This window comes from Castanea sativa, chromosome 2, assembly GCF_040712315.1.
Source record: "Castanea sativa cultivar Marrone di Chiusa Pesio chromosome 2, ASM4071231v1".
In the NCBI taxonomy this organism is placed as follows: Eukaryota; Viridiplantae; Streptophyta; class Magnoliopsida; order Fagales; family Fagaceae; genus Castanea; species Castanea sativa.
This window is the reverse complement of record NC_134014.1, coordinates 49,829,454-49,848,737: the sequence shown is the minus strand read 5'-3', so window position 1 is coordinate 49,848,737 and position 19,284 is coordinate 49,829,454. Positions and strand designations below refer to the sequence as shown.

At 37.2% G+C, this 19,284-nt stretch overlaps 1 protein-coding gene across 2 annotated transcripts; it reads right to left on the bottom strand.

Moving 5' to 3' along the window:
• Window positions 1-10,478: 10,478 nt before the first annotated feature.
• On the bottom strand, window positions 10,479-18,567 carry LOC142625687 (lanC-like protein GCL1). Of its 2 annotated transcripts, XM_075799370.1 has the most exons (6): window positions 18,303-18,567; window positions 18,009-18,194; window positions 17,714-17,913; window positions 15,398-15,509; window positions 11,560-12,030; window positions 10,479-11,195 (listed from the first exon to the last, which is right to left on the bottom strand). In XM_075799370.1, the coding sequence occupies exons 2-6, from the start codon at window positions 18,174-18,176 to the stop codon at window positions 10,854-10,856; spliced, it is 1,293 nt and encodes a 430-aa protein (XP_075655485.1). In that variant the 5' UTR covers window positions 18,177-18,194; window positions 18,303-18,567; the 3' UTR covers window positions 10,479-10,853. The 2 variants fall into 2 exon arrangements, with proteins under 2 accessions (XP_075655485.1, XP_075655484.1); XM_075799369.1 differs by lacking the exon at window positions 18,303-18,567 and having other exon boundaries at window positions 18,009-18,280.
• Between the last annotated feature and the right edge of the window lie 717 nt (window positions 18,568-19,284).

Sequence of the window (19,284 nt, the reverse complement as noted above, 5' to 3'; positions counted from 1 at the left end):
TAGGCCCACACTGTGGTCATTCTAACTGATAAGCCTCTACAGCGAGAAATGAGTAATCCCAAAGCTGTCGGGCGGATGGCGCTATGGGCAATAGAATTGAGTGAATTTGGCGTACCATACCGCCCCCGAACTACCATGAAGGGACAAGTAGACACTGACTTCAGTGTAGAGTTCACCAATATGGAAGGCTAATGGGCAGAAGAACATTCTCAGTGGAGCGTCCACACAGATGGATTGTCTAACATGCAGGCTAGTAGAGCCGATGTAGTGCTCCATTACCCAGAAGGGGACGAGATCGAATGTATGGTTCGTCTCGAATTCCTAACGACCAATAATGAAGTAGAGTACGAAGCCTTAGTGGCGGGGCTAGATCTAGTGAAAGCCGTAGGGGCAACAAGTGTGGTCATATATTGTGACTCTCAGGTTGTCACCAATCAGGTGAATGATGACTTCGAATGCAAAAGGAAAAAGATGAAGAAGTATTTGGAGCAGGTGCGAAAATGAGTAGGTGAGCTGCAGGCCAAGTTCATCCAAGTCCCTAGAGAAGAGAACGAGAAAGCTGATTGCCTTTCTAAAGTCGCCTCAGCAGAATACATGCTTATCCCTAGTAAGGTACTCTCTTTTGTTCAACTCTCACCTTTGATAGATGATGTCGGTGTGCAGGAAATAGACACGAGAAGCAACTAGACTACACCGATAGTTTCTTATTTGAAAGACGGCACACTACCTAACGATAAGAAGGCGGTGAGAAAGCTGAAGGTCAGACAGCACGATTCGTTTTAATAAAGGACGTCTTGTACAAGAGAGGCTTGTCTCGCCCGTACCTAAGATGCTTAAGCCCTGAAGAAGCGAACTATGTCATGAGAGAAGTCTATGAAGGGGTCTATGGGAACCACTCAGGGTCACGATCTAATTCGGGCTGGATACTATTGGCTTACTATGCAAAAAGATGCACAGGCTTATGTTAAAGCCTACGAAAAATGTCAAAGGTTCAATAACGTCATTAGACAGCCAACAGAAGAGCTCATCCCAATGATAGCCCCATGGCCTTTCGCTCAATGGGGATTGAACATCATGAGCCCATTCCTAATAGCAATGAGATAGCTAAGGTTCCTAGTGGTCGGCATAGACTACTTCACCAAATAGGTAGAAGCCGAAGCTTTGGCAACCATTACAGAGAAAAATGTATGAAACTTCGTCCGGAGAAACATCATCTGCAGGTACGAAATCCCTAGAGTTTTAGTCTTAGATAACAGGAAGCAGTTTAACAACTACACCTTCAGGGACTTTTGCTCACAATTGGGGTTGAGGTTACGAACCGATCTTTGCTCAAAATCATCAAGACTCGGCTCGAGGGAGCAAAGGGTATATGGTCAGAAGAGTTGCCAAGTGTACTATGAGCATACAGGACAACATCCAAAATGCATACAAGAGAGAGCCCTTTCGGCTAGTGTACGGAAGTGAGTCAATTATCCGAGCTGAGGTCGGGCTCACAAGTTATAGGGTGGACAACCATGATGAGAGAAAGAATGATGAGGCCATGCGTTTATAGCTTGAACTAGTGGATGAAGTCAGGGTGACAGCTGAACAAAGACTAGCATGATACCAGGACCTCATGGCGAAGCACTACAACTCCAGAGTCAGACATAGAGACTTCCAAGCTGGGGATCTCGTCTTGAGGAAGGTAACAGGTGCCACGAGAGATCCCTCCCAGGGAAAGCTCGGACCTAATTGGAAAAGACCCTACAGAGTCACGTCATGATAAAGGAAAGACACCTACCACCTAGAGACATTAGACGGGCAGAAGTTGCACTACCCATGGAACGCCGAGCATCTCAAGAAATACTACCAGTAGATGACAGCATGAAGGGCATCACTCCTCATTTCCAGTTTATTTCTTTTAGTTAATTTTTATTTATAGTACTTTCTAAGCCCAAATGGCAGGTTTTTATTCTTTTTAAGAACAATTTCTTACTTATGCACGTATTTATCACAATAAAAGGAATTATTCAGATATAACATGTGTATGTATACATTTCTACAAAACTACGTCCAAAAGTGGACAGATCATCCTAAGGGATGCTTAGAAATCTTCAAGTCCACAAGTGGACAAATTCACTAAGTCCATAAGTGGACGAATTCATTACTACGTCCAAAAGTGGACATATCATCCCAGGGGATGCTTAGAAATCGTTAAGTCCACAAGTGGACGAATTTGCTGTCCATAAATGGACGAGATAATTATTACAAGTGGATGAATTCACTAAGTCCACAAGTGGACGAGTTCACTACTACGTCCATAAGTGGACGGACCATCATAAGGGATGCTTAGAAATTATTAAGTCCACAAGTGGAAGAATTCATTACTACGTCCACAAGTAGATGGACCATCCCAAGGGATGCTTAGAAATCATTAAGTCCAATTGGATGAGTTCACTAGTGTGCCCACAAGTGAACGAAGATGCTGAGTCCATAAAAGGACGAGTTTATTACTAAAGTGAACAGAAATATTAAGTCTACAAGCTCATTGCTAAGTCCATAAGTGGACAAAGACCTTAAGTCTACAAATAGATAAGTTCATTAAGTCCATAAGTGGATAGAGATATTAAGTCTACCTACTGACGGATCCTATGCTAGATCCCAAGGGTACCCAAAATACACCAAGTCCCTGAAAGACGAGCACACCCAAATAGACAGGTGTATCCTGACATGTATGCTAATACCAAGATGGACGGACATACGCATACCTCAAAATAAGAAATCAACAAAAGGATACTCAAAGCGACGGATGTAAAATATTAACCAGACGCCGTAAAATAAAAAAGTGTTTACAACAAAAGCCCAAAAACAAAAGGCCACTTAACATCGTTTGAAAATAAGATACAAGAAAGTTGAATTTTTAAAAGAAAACTAGGCTGAAGGATTTTGGACGTCCTGAGCAGGAGGGTTCTCGTCATCTTTGGCAGGAGAATTCTGGGAGTCTTGGGTAGAAGGGTTCTCGGCGTCTTTAAGAGGAGGATTTTCAGCAAACGGGATCACAAGAGTGACGGGTCTCTCTAGAGCAGGTTGAGCAAGCACCACACCGTCATCCTTTAAACCCTGCTCAGCATGAGTAGAGTCGTTAGTCTCCTCATTGATGGTATCGCCACCAACAGGGGTCGTCGGCAATGGATCATCCATGGTGACTTTGGATAGGTCAAAATTTGGGTAGTCGGACCTGACCTGCTTCAGGCAGTCGTCAAACCTATCACCATAGTAGACCGCACATGCGTCAATGAAGGGCTGGGAAGCCCTGAACTTCGCTATGGCATCAGCCCTGGCTGTCTCTACTTGCTCACAAAGAGCTGTCAGCTCCTTCTCCAAGTTCGCCTTTGCCTTTTGCGCATTTTGTCGGAGACTGGCTTCCTCCTTCAACTTCTCTTTCAAAGCCATCACCTCCTCGTTAAGAGTACGAAGGGCCACCTTATATTGCACATGTTCATTGGTCAGGATCTCATTTCACTTCCTAAGCCGTTTGATCACCCCCTCCTCGGCGACTCACCTATCTTGAAGCGCCTTCATACGCACCAACGCTTGAAAACAAAACAACCGTCAGCTAGTGAATGAACAACAGAATGGAAGAATCTAAGAAACGGGCGTACCTTAGAAAGGTCAAAAAGACCCTGTCTCCTGCTCAGCACAAGGGTCCAAGTTTGTCTCCTTGATGATTGACTCAACCATCTCAACTAGGGGTGTGCACGGTTCAATCGGTGCGGTTTTTTCCCAAATTTATCACGGAACCGATAAGGATCGGTTACCCCATAATCATAACCGATGCATACTACCAAGGGTCGGTTTTCCGACCATAGCGGTTTGGGTTTTTTGCGGTCGGTTTAATCGATTTAAATATTAAAAATGTTTTTCTACTTAGACATTACTCAATTGGACAATCAATAACAATAACATAATAATAGTTTGACCAAATTATTGCTTAGGTAGTTATGCAATAACTCATCTCAGTAGCTCAAAATCCTTAAAAATAAAAATATAGTGGTCATTGGTAAATAGCACGATTACCACTTCTCTGCAAATTAAAGAGTGAAGACTAAGAAAGTGAGAATAGTCTCCCTCAAAATCGATATTCAGTGAAAGAAAAAAACCTGTAAAAACTCAGTGAGACTTAGAGAGAGACAAAGTGGTGTTGAGAAAATAAAAATTGGCTTACGAGTTATCGACAGTCCAGCGCTGTTGCAATGAGCAGCTTTGGTGCTACACTACTACTGTGCTGAGAGTGAGATTTGAGAGGCAGAGAGGCTTTCTGTGGAGACTAAGATAAAATAGAGTATTTATATGTGAAAAGTGAAAACCTAGCATAAAATGTAATCATTTTATGCTTTTTCTTTTTTAACAACCCAGTGAAACGGCTCCGTTTCACTATCTTCTTTTGTTTTTTTAACAACCTAGTGAAACTAAGAGGTCCAAGACTCTATCTGTATATATATGAATCGGTCAGTATCGGTTTATGGGTTGGTTTTGAAAATCATCTCCGACTGTGTCAACGCACTGGCGTTGGAAGGGTCACCAGGTTTCGCTAGCCGGCATCTGCTCCTTCGATCGATCCAAATTTCAGTGCGATTTGGTTGGTGGGCCTCAGTTTTTTCGGTGAGGTTCGGTCATTGCTCACCCCTGATCTCAACGGCATATCCTTTATGCGTGAGAAGATAACGAGAGGTTCCCTAGGTGACGAGGCCCGTCGCCTTCATTAAGCCTTTACCAGCTCCATGACTTAGTTTGGGAGGTGATGACTTCTTTGACTGTTTGTCACCTACAGAAGTGACCGGTCCTTTCTTGAGTGGACGGTCATCTTTCCCTTCACTTTTTCGTTGGGATGCTCCCTTGGAGCCGATGATGATGCCCCCTCCTTCTCCTTCTACTTACGTGCCGTGACAGACACTCTTACCTAGGCTCTTTGCCTCGCTGCCTCCATTTCTACGAAGGGTAAGAGACCGATGTTAGATAAAAAGGAAAGAAGACAACGGGAAGAAAAAAGCAAAAAGAACTTATGACGACAGGAATATGTGTTTAGTCTGCGAGCTGCAGGCGTCACACTGGATAGCCACAGTAGGCGTGCAACATGTCAAGGGTGATTAGGTCCCTACACTTCCGTTTGTCAAAAGTGATATCAAGAACTCGACGGATGAAAGCCTTCTGCTCATCGGTTGTACACGGACAAACACTAGCTGAAAAAGAGAAAAAGCAGACGACGTTAAACACTTGAACAAATAAATAAAGAAAAAGTAAAAACGCAGACGGTGCCAAACCTGAATCCTTGACAATACCCAAAGTATTATCGAAGCCATGAGGCATTGTAACCCACTCCTCTCGTCGGCATACCCAATCCGTCCCTTGGACAAAAAAATATCTACCCTTCCATTTTCTATTGGAGTCAGGCATGTCCAACACCAGCCTAAGTGCTTTCTTCCTTGCAGCAAAGTGATATATCCCTTGAGACGAGATGATAGGTTGGGGTCTGTAGCACCAAAAGAACTCTTCAAGATTAAGCTAACGTTTCCCACCACTAAGACAACCCCAAATGATTTCAGCCCTTCTGAAAATCCTCAAAGTATTAGGAGCAATTTGGCTGACGGATAATCCTAGAAAATTGGCCAACTGACGATGTAGGAAGAATGAAGGGACAGGTTCCGTCGTCCTCTTGACTTCTTGAACCTCCCTCAGAGGATGACATCCTCACTCTCGTCCTCTACACCTTCCTCTTCCACTCCGTCCCCTTCTCCCTCGTCATATTTGTCCTCTCATCTCCCTCTACTTCCTTTCCATCATAATTTTCCCCTTCGTCATCAGAAGAATGGGCAGACAATTCCCTCTCTGACGACCAGGATAAGCCCTCCTCAGGTCCATGACCTGACGGGTAGACTTCGTTGTAGCCCACTCTCTCACAGACTGACGACAACTGCTCACTCGTCACTTCTCTATCACCTGACATTTATTCACCTACAAGCGACAGAGGTATTCTAAGAACCAATTTGACAGGTCTCTCTATAGAAGTGACGACTGACTAGAAAATGGAAGTAAAAGAAAAAAAAATGAAGGGAAAATAGGACTTACAAGATTAATTGGCGACTCAATAGAGGTGACGAAGTCCACAAGCTAACGACAACAAAGATGACGGAACTACAACTCTCTCTCTCTCTCAGGGTTGCAAAGATGAAATAAAGAAAAATGAGAGGAAGAGATGAGATATTTATAGGAAGAAAATACATGGGAAATGAAGCGACACTTTTGTTTAGATATGAGGCCAACCAGCTTATGCCACGTGTCCTAGCATTTAATGATAGTTGCTCGAGGAACCATTAATGAACACCTTTTTTTTTTTTGAACAAATAAAAATTAATAGAAAAGCTACAAATCAAACTCCATAACCCGTTAGCCAAAGCCGATGAAACCATGGAGTAGAGGGCAGTTGATAAGGACAATTCTGGAAAAGGGTAAACTTGTCCAAATATGAGGAAGCCGACGGTCTCAATGAACTCGTTAGCTTCACTTGTTCATTCATAAGAGATGAAAACGATGACATCATAGGCCAACGACTCCACGCTCAACGACATCTATGTGAGATGACGGGAACGTTTAGACGAGATAAAAGGCCGATGGAAGGAAGCTGATGGGGAGAAGGAAGCCTATGATGGGTCCAACATGGCCTTGCTTGGCCTCCACGAAGGTGTATAATAAGAAACATCTTGTGCCCCACGGTTAACTCTAATCAAGAGGATCCCCACATGGAAAGGATCCCACAATATACGTGTATTAATAAGGATCTTCCTTACAAGAAAAGACCCTTTCTGCCAATAAACAAATGTCAGCTCTATGCTACTATAAAACCTCCAAACCCTCACAAACCAAGGTATGTATAATTCACCCTAACCCTGACACTCTAGAGTTGTGAGAGTTCTCTAACTTGACATTCGGAGGGTATTTGGCTGGTACCACACCGATATTCTATGTAAGGTCTTTCTCTTTTTTGTGTTGTGCAGGTTTTTGTCTAGAGCACGTAAGCACTGTGCGACTTACTGACAATTTTTGGCATCGTCAACTTGGGTCGGCGAAAACGTTATTGTTTTATTATTTTTTAATTTTTTTGTGAGAAGCAAACTTTATTGTATTCAAATCAAGGAAAATTGAATATCAATTGAGCTAGAGGCTCAGTAATAATATATTAATATCCCATAAAAAAAAAACTAACAAATGATTGTAACACAAGAGAGCAATCCCAATTAATAATAGTAGACAATGTGCTAGGAGATTATCGAGTACTCATAAGTTTATATAAAAATATTTTGTAAAAAAAATTATCTTTTTATTTCGTGTATAGGTACTTATTAGGTAATATTATATTTGGAAATTGATTATATTACATATTTATATGTCACTAAAAATTAAAAGAGAAAATGTGAATTTTATTATGATCGATATATTTTAGTATAAAAATATATTATTTGAATGAAATCACACATATTTAATTTGTAGGTGCTTAGAAATTGATGGCCCAAATCCACTAAAAATAGTAGTGCCTTGTCCTTCAAACCAAGCCCAAACAATAGAATTTGTATAGAAAGTGGGATAATAGTTCTAATGTAATTTTGGGTCAAGTTCAGGTCTAAAGGCTGAAGAACCAAAAGTAACAGAAAAATGACAATCCAAGTAGTTATTGAGAATAATGCTACCCTCGGAGTCTGAGGATTGGTCCTTATATATGGTTGATACAAGTTCTATATCAGGTAATATACTGTTCATTCTCTTGCTTGTATAATTCTTAAGAAATAATGTTCATCCCTTTAACTGGGATATTTCCCTCCCTTATATATTCTTCTTCTTTGCATTCTAGGCGTCCACCTGGATGCCTCAGGGCTTTCCTTAAGACTCCTGTCCCATCAGAGTTCTGTTGAAGGTGGTAGAAGGGGCTGCTAGTTGTGAAACCACTGTTTATGTGTCATTTCCTCATTAATGCAACTGATAAGGTTGTTGCAATGCATTCAATGCGGAGGTGGAATGTATACCTTTATAGGAAGCTCCCTCCCACCTCCTGGACCCCTTTCCATGGTCCTTTTTGCTCTAAGCGGGCCTCCATACAACGCTATCTCGCATATCCTTCCTTTCTCAGATCAATGAAGTCCTCAGGATGGATAGCCCTTTGCGGGTGGAATCGTGTGTGCTGCTCCATTCCCCTTCGGTCCTCAGACAGCCCACATAATTATTCTCACTAATTTAATTGAATAATTTTTTTTTTTTTAATTTTCTACTGAGTAAATTATTAAATTTACTTGTTTGTTTTGATTATTATTCTTAAAATGGTAGTTAAAGCAACTAATTGAATTGTTTTTAAATATGAATATTAGAAAATGAAGTTTTTGGTATTATCACTATCCATATAGGACAAACATGCAGTTACAAACTCGCAATGATTTTTTTTACAATGAACAACAAGCATCACCCCTGATAATTAATAGAAACAAAACAGGGAGACAACTACCCAGATTAAAAGACCCAAAAACTTAACACTTAAAGAGACCATCTAACTAGAGTGTGGGCAGCCAAATTAGCCCACCTAAGAACCCACAAAACATAGAGATTAGAGGAGACATACAACATACTTTGCATATCATAAAGGATGGGCCAAATTCTCGAAGGAGGGGGCTGACTAGGATAAATCAGAGCATCCTAACAAATCTTGACATCAATCTCAATAATAACTGAATCAGCCTCCAAATTAGTTGCCAAAGATAGAGATTAGACTCACAATGATTGACCCTGTAATTTCAAGTAGTACTCACATTATAACATTTAGGTTGCTAGTTCAAAAAAGATCACTCTGAGGTCTTTTAGATCTTTTTTCCTTTTATACTAGCACAATTTACTCCAATTGTTTCATTGTCAAAAAGGAAGACTGAAATAAGACTTTCGTGGTTTATTCTTTATCGGTATCGTGACATACATAGCTGTGTGGTGTCCTCCATAGCAGAAGTAAGACTAATTCGACTTATTGTTTGGTGTGCTGCATTTGGAGATGAGCTGCTATTCAGGTTATTGTAGCAAAACTGAGCAGCAAGATAAATTGTGGGGGGTTCAAAGTAGCTTGCAAGTCGCACCAGCCTTAGTGTGAGTTACCTATGGATCAAAGATGACTTGCTAATTTTTGTGAAGGCATGAGCTTCATAGGCCAAACCCAAACTTCAAACCTAAGCCCAAACCCATCTCCACTCATATGGTCAGCTGGCTTTGTGATCATATTTGCGTTGATACAAGAAGCTCTGATCGACATGGTGTGTGAAGCACCAGAGCCGGCTCGATATATATAGTTGAGGGTTTAAGGTGATAAGTTTAAGAGGAGTCTTGGTATTTAAATACCAATTAAATAAATTTATTTAATATTAACAAAACTAAAGTTAATTTGATAAATTAATACTAATCAAACTAAAGTTAATTTTATATAGAGAATCAAATATTATGATTCAAGAATACAAATTTATTAAAAATTTATTATTCTTTTAGAAAGGAGCCTTGCTTTATCTTATAGATAATGTGATGATTGATAATAGATTTTGATTTTGGCATTAAGAAAGAAATACAGATTGTTTGGTGTGTGGACATGTGAAAGATTAAATTGGTAATGTTGACAACCTGACAATCTATCGTATAAAATATTGACTTTCAATTAGATTGAGTTTTTGTTGGTATAATATTTTAGAGACCTTTTTTTTTGTTTTTTTGAGTAAATTAGAGACCTTTTTGAATGTGATAAAAATACTAAAATAGTACACAACTTTTAAAAAAAAATTAAACAACTTAGAATCATGAAAATTCTAAAATTATTACAAATTTTACTACTTACTACATAAAATACATAAATTGATGTGGCAATCAATGTAATTTGTAGATTTCAACAATCTAATAAATGAATGTTTGAATTTTTCTATAATCACAAAAATTGTAATATTTTTAACATCACTCAACAATTTTAGGCATTTTTATAATGACAAGTGACCTTTTAATAAAGAGTGGAATCATTAAAAAAATTGGGAGCCTTAAGCCTCAACCTAAGTTGCCTAGGCCTTGATTTGCCATTGGCCTCATCGATGTTTTGGCATCACCATTGTGGGTTTCAAGGTCATTTCTCCATTTTCTCTCTTTGGGTATGTATTTGATTTAGGGATTTTGGATCCCAATTGTGCATCTTATGTGTAAGTATGTGAGTTTAGATGGAGTTTTAAGAGTTTTTTTTTCCCCAAAAATATTCTTCCACACAAAACCCAAGCTAACATTAAAAAAAAACATTTAAAAAAAATTATTTTGACCACTAACCACATCTGTATTTTCCATCCATTCTTTTATGACAAGAACTATTTTGACATAACATCAAAATGTTAGGGCCTAAAATAACACATTATAAATATTAATGACTTAATTGACACATAGAACAAAAGTTAGAAAACAAAATAGTAATTAATCCTTAATATAATCACTCTTTCTCACAAGTTGAGATAATATACAAGATTATAAATTAAGGCCTAACTCAAAAATGTACATTGCAAGACTATCCACTTCATGGACATCCTAACCTTGTACTCACATTCAAATTCTTCTCACATAAGGATGTGTTCCATCTATAAATCTCTTACATAAGACTCACCTTTATATAAAAGGGAAGGAGACTTATCGTAATACCTCTTATATACACACAATAATTTCTCATCTTCACATTAGAGCATTTTGCAAATCATACGCATTTATATATGTGTGTTATGGTCATACTTCGAAACTCATAAGGAGAATTTGGTTTTGACTCTCCTCATTTTCACCTACAGTTCATATCCTGGGAACCTAGATTTTTCAGGAGCAAGCAGATCAAACCAGAGGCAAGCAGTTCCAGCGAGTCCTAGGAAAAGAGAGGAGGCATGGCCAGCCCCACTAGAGTGCCCGTCTGTCACAAGGTTCATTGCATTATGATACAAGAAGCTTGCAAATGCCTTTGCTCTTTCCTCATATATACTCTCTCCTGTGAGACGATAGAGGGACAGGAATGCATAGGCATTCCCAGCCACACCATCTGCAAGTCCCACCTTCTTCACCAATCCATTTTTCCATACCACTTCTCCTGCTTCGATTGCAGCGTCACGGAATTCTCTATCTCCTCCAAACACCTGATTAAAAGACAAAAAAAAAAAAAAAGTTAGAATAATAGTTAAGTAAATATTTTAATAGCTTATGATTATAAGATACTTCATAATTTATCATAGTATTAAAGTAACGTATTAAATCCACACGTGTGGAGGAGTTTCAGAATTATAATCAAATGATAAAATTTAACATTTCCTAATAACTTAAGTTTTTTGGGATAACTAAAATAACCAGAACATTTGCATCATTAGAAAAATAATTATAATGGTAATACTGCTTAGGTCTCCATACTGTTTAGGTCTCCATACATTTGCATCTATTTCAAATATTTTTGAAAGTGTTACTATCCACTGATTACACAATGCAATTGTTCTGAGCTTTACTAACCTTGGATGCCTTGCACAAGGTAAGGGCCATGCCGGTTGCACCATGAGACCATTGCACCAACTTGTCCCTTGGGTTTCCTTCACTTGAAGGGTAATTTCCACTATGAGGGAACCTCTTACTCATCATGTACCTCAAAGTCCCTTTAACATCCTCAGCATCTTCATTGGAGAGAGGGAAGTGAAGTAGCACTTGCAAGATTCCGGCTAGGCCATTGGCTGCGCCCCAGTACCTCGTTCCATGCCATCTGTACATCAATGGGCAGGCTGTGTTATTGGATGCCCCTGCCCTGCCCCCAGCTAACACAGCATCAACAACAGGCATGAGAAGATTACTAGGTACTGTTTCCTCTCCAAGATGATTGTTTAGGAACAAAGCAGCCCATAAAAATCCAGCTCGCCCATAAAGAAGATCATATGACATTCCAAAACCACCCTCTTCAGGTCCAATAGGGAGAGCTCTCTCTTGTGCTACCTGTACATGATTAAGTAGACAGTTTTTAGGCATGCTTGATGCTTTTCGTGGACATGACATTAACTGCCCCATAACAATTAAGCTAATATCTTACAATTAATGAATTATCCTTTGATATAAAGCTACATAAAAATTTCTACTTGTTCATGTATATAAAGATTTAGACTCATGGCACTTCTGGTTTTGTATGAAGTATCACCTAGTCTGAAATGATAAGTCCCCCTTATGATTCTTGTTTGTTAGAGTTGACTTGTTTTGTGGGAATGTTTTTATTTCTAATTTGTATAAATGCATTTTCGCAGGTCCCAAATTCCAAAAAATTGGCACCAAAACTTTTATTGTCACAACAAACTAGTATCAGAACCTCTAATGTTACAGAAAGTCCAAGGTTGATCTTAGTTTAAAGGTGATGTTTGTTGTAGGTATGAAATTGGTTTGAGATAGATGCGTGTATAAGTTTGATTTGATCATGGAACAATTATCATCTTGTTCGAGAATGAAAGCTTACTTTGATTAAGGCGGAGTTATTGCCAAGAAAAGAATTGGAAGAAGATCAGAAGAAGAAGAAGATTTGCTTGATGAAATTTAAGTCAAAATAAAGATTTGCTAAAAGAACTTACCACTCTTAATATCGTAATCCTTGTGCACCAATGAACAAGTAAGTAAACTTGTAGTACATTATAAAGAGTTTAGCAGTTTTGGCCTAAGAAGTCCTTCCTATACGGGGAGTGGAGAAGACTTTTAACAGAACATGAATGAAATTCTTTGAAAAATAGTTTGATCGTTATTTTGAGGTGAATAATACAGGTGTATGAGAGTTGAGAATTGGTTTTTTATTTTTAGTAAAAGAACACCACTTGATATATTGGATTTTTGGGGCTATGAGAGTGTTAAGTTTGTAAATTAGTGTTGAGAGTTTGCTGTGTGTGTATTGAAATTTTGGTTAGTTTGTGTTTGGGAAGGTTATTAGTATTATTTATAAGAGTGAGTTTGGTTTGTGGTAGTTATTAATGTGATTGTAATTTAAATTATTAATAGTGGATTTTGGTTTGCGTTATCATTTATATAGGCATGAAGTTAGCCTAACCACATTAAACATATCGTAGTCTTGTGTACATGTTTTTTTTTTTTCTTTTCCTCTTTGGTTTTGTGAATGTACTTCCACAAACCCCAAATTTCAACAAACTAACATCAAAATCTCTATAGTTTTTGTTTTGTGGTGTGCCTTTGTGTTGAAATCTCCATAGTTATATCAAGCATTTTATGTGACCCTCACTAATCCTGGAGTCTCTAAAAGATTTCCATTTGTATAGCATTACTAAAGTATAAACATCATGTGCCTAGACTAGATTTCTAGCAATCCAAGTGTTATTACAAATAATTCAGTTTCCCATCCTACAGCTAAAGATATCTCACAATACCTGAAATCTGGGCCTAAATTTTGGGGCATATAGGTTCCCTGCCATGGTATTCTGTTGGTTCAAGTGGCAAGTATGTATCTACTACGCATAACATGAATTTCCAATATTGCCTGAATGGCCCTTAGGCTAAATGACACCATTTTCATGGGTGAGACCCAAGATTTGTCATGCATTAACAAGTACATCTTCTCAGGGCTTGTAGATAAAAATGTAAAGACGTGATTGTTTTGGCACTTGAAAACTGTTAACAATAGCTGAACAGTGCACTGTGGCTATATTTTACTATTCAAAAGTCTTTTTTGAATGGGTTCACTGTTAGATATTCTCCACTTGGGCCTTGGTTTTGTCCACACCTAAAGGGATTCGAATACTACCTACCTCCATAAACTATAAAAGATAAGTTGCAGGACCACATTTAAAGAACCAAGGAATAAGTTCCACTTGAAACTTCAAAGTAAAGGTGCTATCAAATTCAATAGTTAATTTCAAATCATCAATCGTGGTATGAATAAATCTCTTATGTCAGAATATATTGTGATAGTGTATCTAGGAATAGAAATTATCTATTTCACTTTTGTATTTTACTTTTTGTTCCATTAAGCACAATTTGCCACACATTTTGTTATCTTTCATTGTAAAATAACTAAAGTTTAAAATAAAAATAAATAAATGGCAAATTGTGATGGGTGTAACATAAAGTAAAACATAACAATTGGATAAATGATTTTTATTGTGTGTATCTAATACAAAACTAGTGTATTTTGACAAATCTTTTATTGAGCAACAAGTTGGTCATTCCCCAGAAAATTGTACTCAGTTGCACATGAGGTTATTCCATTTAGAATCTTTTTTTTTAGCTGGGGCGTGGGACAAGAATCAAGAAGGACGGATTTTTGTTTTCTTCATAAGCATGCAACTGGATTTGGTTAGAAAATTGGTAGACAAGATTCGTCTACACCACTATATACTTGCTAGTGCAATTCTCTAGATTTTGCTATAGTACCTTTTTTTTTTTTCTTTTTTCTTTTTTTAATAAGGAAACTATGAAATATCCTTTCAATTTTGATTAGTTAATACAACACATTATATAAGAAGGGTCCACCTTGTATATATATTAGTACTTTTTTTCTTAAAGAATTTCAATTCCTGATAATAGCTATTTATCATCAAACCAAGATGCCAATCAGTTTTTGGTGTAAATGGGAATTGGACCTCAAATATCTTATTTAACCATTAACTTTTGGTGTATACATTAGTACTTAATGGTAGATGAATTCCCTATCAAGAATTAATAATTATAAATGTACTTGGCTATAGAGGAGATAATATGCGACCATCATTTTTGTCCCAAAGAGATATTTTTCCCAGATATGAAATATTTTCTAAATAAAATGTGTTTATCCACTTTGAGTATTCTACTTTATAAAATTATTGAAGTTTATAATAGAAAAAAAAGGATATATGACATACAGCGGTGGAATATTAAAAATGAAACAAAAGATTTTTATTCACTTTTGTTTACTAGAAAACCTATAGTTTTTTGGGCAAGTAAATATACTAAGAGATATACAACCGATAAACCAAGATATATTTGGAGGTACTTAGCTATACGTGGAAGAAGAGAATGTAATAGGACAAGGATTCGTGACAACCTATATAGGTCCAAACGAAAATTTAATTTCCAAGACATATTGAACCTTTTTCTACTAGTAAACTAAGATATGAAAATATGTGTTTGTCCTGATAATTATGGTAGTACACACTATGTTTGGCAGAATAGAAAATAACGTGACAATGAACCATTAATGGCCCCAAACAGATATTTTCCAACATATGTAATTCTTGGTAAACCAAGATATGAAATCCCATATGATGGGGAAAAAAGATTTTCAATACATCAATGACTTTGTTTGTTAGAGAAGAAAAAGTTGAAGATTTGTTGTTACCTCAAGAAATAGACTTAAAAACAGGTCACGTCTTTGATGGTCCACTCGGTACTTAGCGACAACAGCACCAAGAGCGTAAACTCCACCTCTTCCACACAAAAATGTCACGTGCCTATACATTGATTTCAACAAATTAAATATATTTGCCCCACACAAAGAAAAATCTTGTTCTGCAATGCAAATCAGTGGAACCAGCTCTAGCTATCCTTTTTTATCATTCAATGTTATGTGTATCCATTTTATCAGAAGACCAAGGTCATCATTAATGCCCAATTATAAAGACCAAAAGACAAGATCATCATACAATGCCCAATTATAATATAATGCTCAATTACAAAGATGATCGACGAATAGCAAATATCTTTACTGTCGACTAAAATCTCTTTTGTCTTTCAAATATGAATTTGGTTAATCGATGCTTAGGGTATTTGTTTAAAAAATATTTTTTTAAAAAAATTTTATAGGAAAAAAAAAATACAACTGATTTTTTAAATAATTTTTATATTTCTTATTAAAACATTCCTCAAATAATTTATTAACAAATTTTCTAAAAGCATTCACTTCAAATATTAGCACTCCTCCCTAGGGAGCTTGCAACATCAAACATGATATTTTGGAAATGTTTCAAAACCGTTGATCAAGTTCAAACTCTCACACTTGAATGCAAGTCCCTATAGCCTACCATTTGAGCCACTTGCACAGGTTAAACTTGTTTTATTGGTAGTACAACTGTAGAAGTAGAATATTCTTTGTGCACTTAGCTTAAGTATCAATTGTCATATGACTATTGAGTCATTGACAGAATAATTCTTTTTCAAACGCACATTAAATGGAATATCAGAATATGGCATCTCAAGCATGAAACGAAGGTAATTTTGTCTCATTGATTTTAACTTATCCCATCCGGACATTCGTTCATAAAATCCAAAAGAAAATATCTTTTTAGAATTTAACTTTTATGTGTAAAAGAATAGTAATACTAGAGACATTTTTTAAAGATAATAATTGAAAAAAAAAATGGTGAAACTTTCTCATTAAACTTGTTGGCAAACAGGCATAGCATAAGCTTTACCGTTCTAGTCTAGTTAAATTGAAATATCTCAAGCATGTAGACTGATATTTTTGCTAATATTAGAAATGAATTGAGAAGCTCCTGAATAGGGATGGTAATGGGCGGAGCGGGTCTAAAGGATGGGGTCTTCGCCCCCGCCCCACATGATGGGAAAAATTCTCTTGCCCCATTCCCACCTTTTGGGGCCTCGTGAAGCCCTGCCCCATATCGTAAAACTCCATTTTTTATTTATTTGCTTTACAACTAGTACAAATTTTTTAATGAAACTTATTTCATTAATAAAAATATACTTGAAATTACAACTAAATTTATCCCATCAAATCAAATTAATTTTTAAAAAAAAATGAATAATATATCCAAGCATTTAACAAGACAATCATAATAAATAAAAAATAAAAATAACATAGTATAACACATGACAAAATAAAGGCAAAGAACCGCATTGGGTAAAATAAAATGAGCTAATATTAATATGTTTGTTTAAATAGTATGGTTTTAGGGTATGAAAAATTTATAATTATAACCCTTAGTAACGCGGGGCGGGGCAGAGCGAGTCTAAAAAAACCTATCACTGCCCGTCCCGTGGTGCAGGGCTAAAATCTTACCTCATTCCCACCTCACCACCTTTGCGGGGTGGAAAAAATCCGCGCGAGGCAAAGCGGGGAGGGGTGGGAAAAATTGTCATCCCTACTCCTGAATTTGTCTAAGATATTTCTTTTATTTTTTTCAAGAATAAGTTTTTTTTTCCCCCAAACCTCAAAAACTGAAATTTGGGATCCTCCACAATGAACATAAAACCCTATTTTGAATTAGAGTTATTGATGTTCTTGCACATGTATCCAACCTAAATCAACACACACATCTATGTATACTCATTTTTGTGCAGAAAAAAATCTCGGGCAACATTAACTTAGCCTTGTATACGAGTAATTTCGGAGTAAAAAGAAAGAAAGATATTCTCTATTCTTGCATTCATAATAGGATATACTTATTAAATTCATGATAAATCTATCATTAAATTCATGATAAATCTACCATAAATGTAAGGGTAGAGAATACAATTTTTCCTACTTTAAAAGTAACTAAAAATTTCACCTGAAATACGTGTTGGTTCTAACAAATTAGAAGTCCATGAAGTTTCCAGATACCTAACGATAATAAATACCGAAAATAATTGACACTTTCCTAACCTGACAACATAGAAATATGACCCACAAAGTAAAAAATACATATACATAAATTACCTAGTGGAGGCACGTGCGACGACGGCACACCTGTCAACAATCTCGGCGGTCAACAGCAAGTCCTGCTGGCTACCGGTGGCCTCGTAGGAGCGGAAGCAGGTAAAAGCTGTCCCAAGCAGACCCGTATACACCGTCGGGTCCATACTCGTACCCATACCCGAATCCATTCCATGTTGTCCTACCCACGTCATTTGCACCACCTAAAAAATTGTTAAGAAGCACCAAAACCTCGGTTTATTCAAACACTTTTATCAGCCGAGTTTGTAATAACGATTGTGTGACTGTCATTACTCACATGTTCTTTAAGAGAGATCGCGGCTTTCAAAAAAGCCTCCGTGGGAAGGGACAGCAAGCTCGCGCCCGCCGTTGGATTCATGTTTTGAATCATATCCAGCCGCTCGTTGTTGCTCTCCTTATCGTGTCCCTCCTGAGAAGATGCTAAGTACTCCATCACCGGTGACATAAAACTCTCTGAGAGTCTCTGTGTGTAAGTGTAAAAAAAAGCTATAAGGTTGTGAACTTTTGAAAGTGGCAGTGTGGAACGAAGAACAAAGGTGACCGAATTTGTAGGCAAAAGTAGGAGACAAACCTTTTGTGTGTGATAAGGTGGAGCACTGTAATTGTACGAGACGGTCGGTGATCGAAGTATGGAGAGGACCAAGTTAAGCGTGCCACGTTTGCAAGTTTTTGGACCTTACGGATTATTTATAAGACCGTTGGATGCACGAGAATCATCTGCTATGCTTTTACAGATAAGTGCGGATAATGTGGGGCTAGACTCCAGAGTGTCTAACAAGTAAAAGACTTGAGATTATTTGTTGGTAGTGATTTATGGGGTGTACCAAACGGTGATTGATTCTCACCTGATATGAGCGCAAGGTATAACCTCAAAATCTGTCGATAATTTCTTTGATAGGTACTTCTTGTTAAAAATTTCCAATCAAGACATGATTGGAACGTGGAATTTGGTGGATTGTCTGTTAACTAAACACTCAAATTAGTTTTAAATATTTAATTAGGAAATGATGATCAAGTGGGGAAGTTCCCATGGGCTTAATGTGTTATACCAAGAAAGGTCTCCATTAGATGATGTATACAAGCAAGGTAAACAATAGTATAATCAATGAAATATATATTATTGTTATAAACCAAACCTAATCCAAACCAGAATTGCAGAAAATTGCTATATTTTACTTTTATCTGTTTAGCTAAAGATTATATTAGAAGTTTCCATGATGAAAAGGGGGCGAAATTATAGTAATACAATGGTGTTCATGTCATCTAATAATTAATAAGTGCTGGACTGTTGGGACTCAAAAAAAAAAAAAAAAAAAAGATATGCTCGAGGATTAAGATCAAGTGCAATAGTTTTTAATGGCTGAGATTAAGAATTTAAAAAAAAAAAAAAAAAACTTACAATCTTTGAATTTAAAAAGTGAAAAAAGGTTAAAAAGTAAAAATGGTAAAAATATTTTGTGAATGGAGATAGGGTAATTGTACCAGCATTGCAGCCGATCCAAATCAAGCTCAACTACGCCCGCGGATGCAGCCAATTAAATTACAAGCAGCTA

Excerpts from the sequence above, each read along its gene's own strand:
- LOC142625687 (XM_075799370.1), bottom strand. The coding sequence starts at position 18,176 with ATGTCACCGGTGATGGAGTACTTAGCATCTTCTCAGGAGGGACACGAT. Across the intron at positions 12,031-15,397 it reads TTTTAAGTCTATTTCTTGAG|GTAGCACAAGAGAGAGCTCT; the intron begins GTAACAACAAAT and ends AATCATGTACAG. Across the intron at positions 11,196-11,559 it reads CCTTGTGCAAGGCATCCAAG|GTGTTTGGAGGAGATAGAGA; the intron begins GTTAGTAAAGCT and ends TCTTTTAATCAG.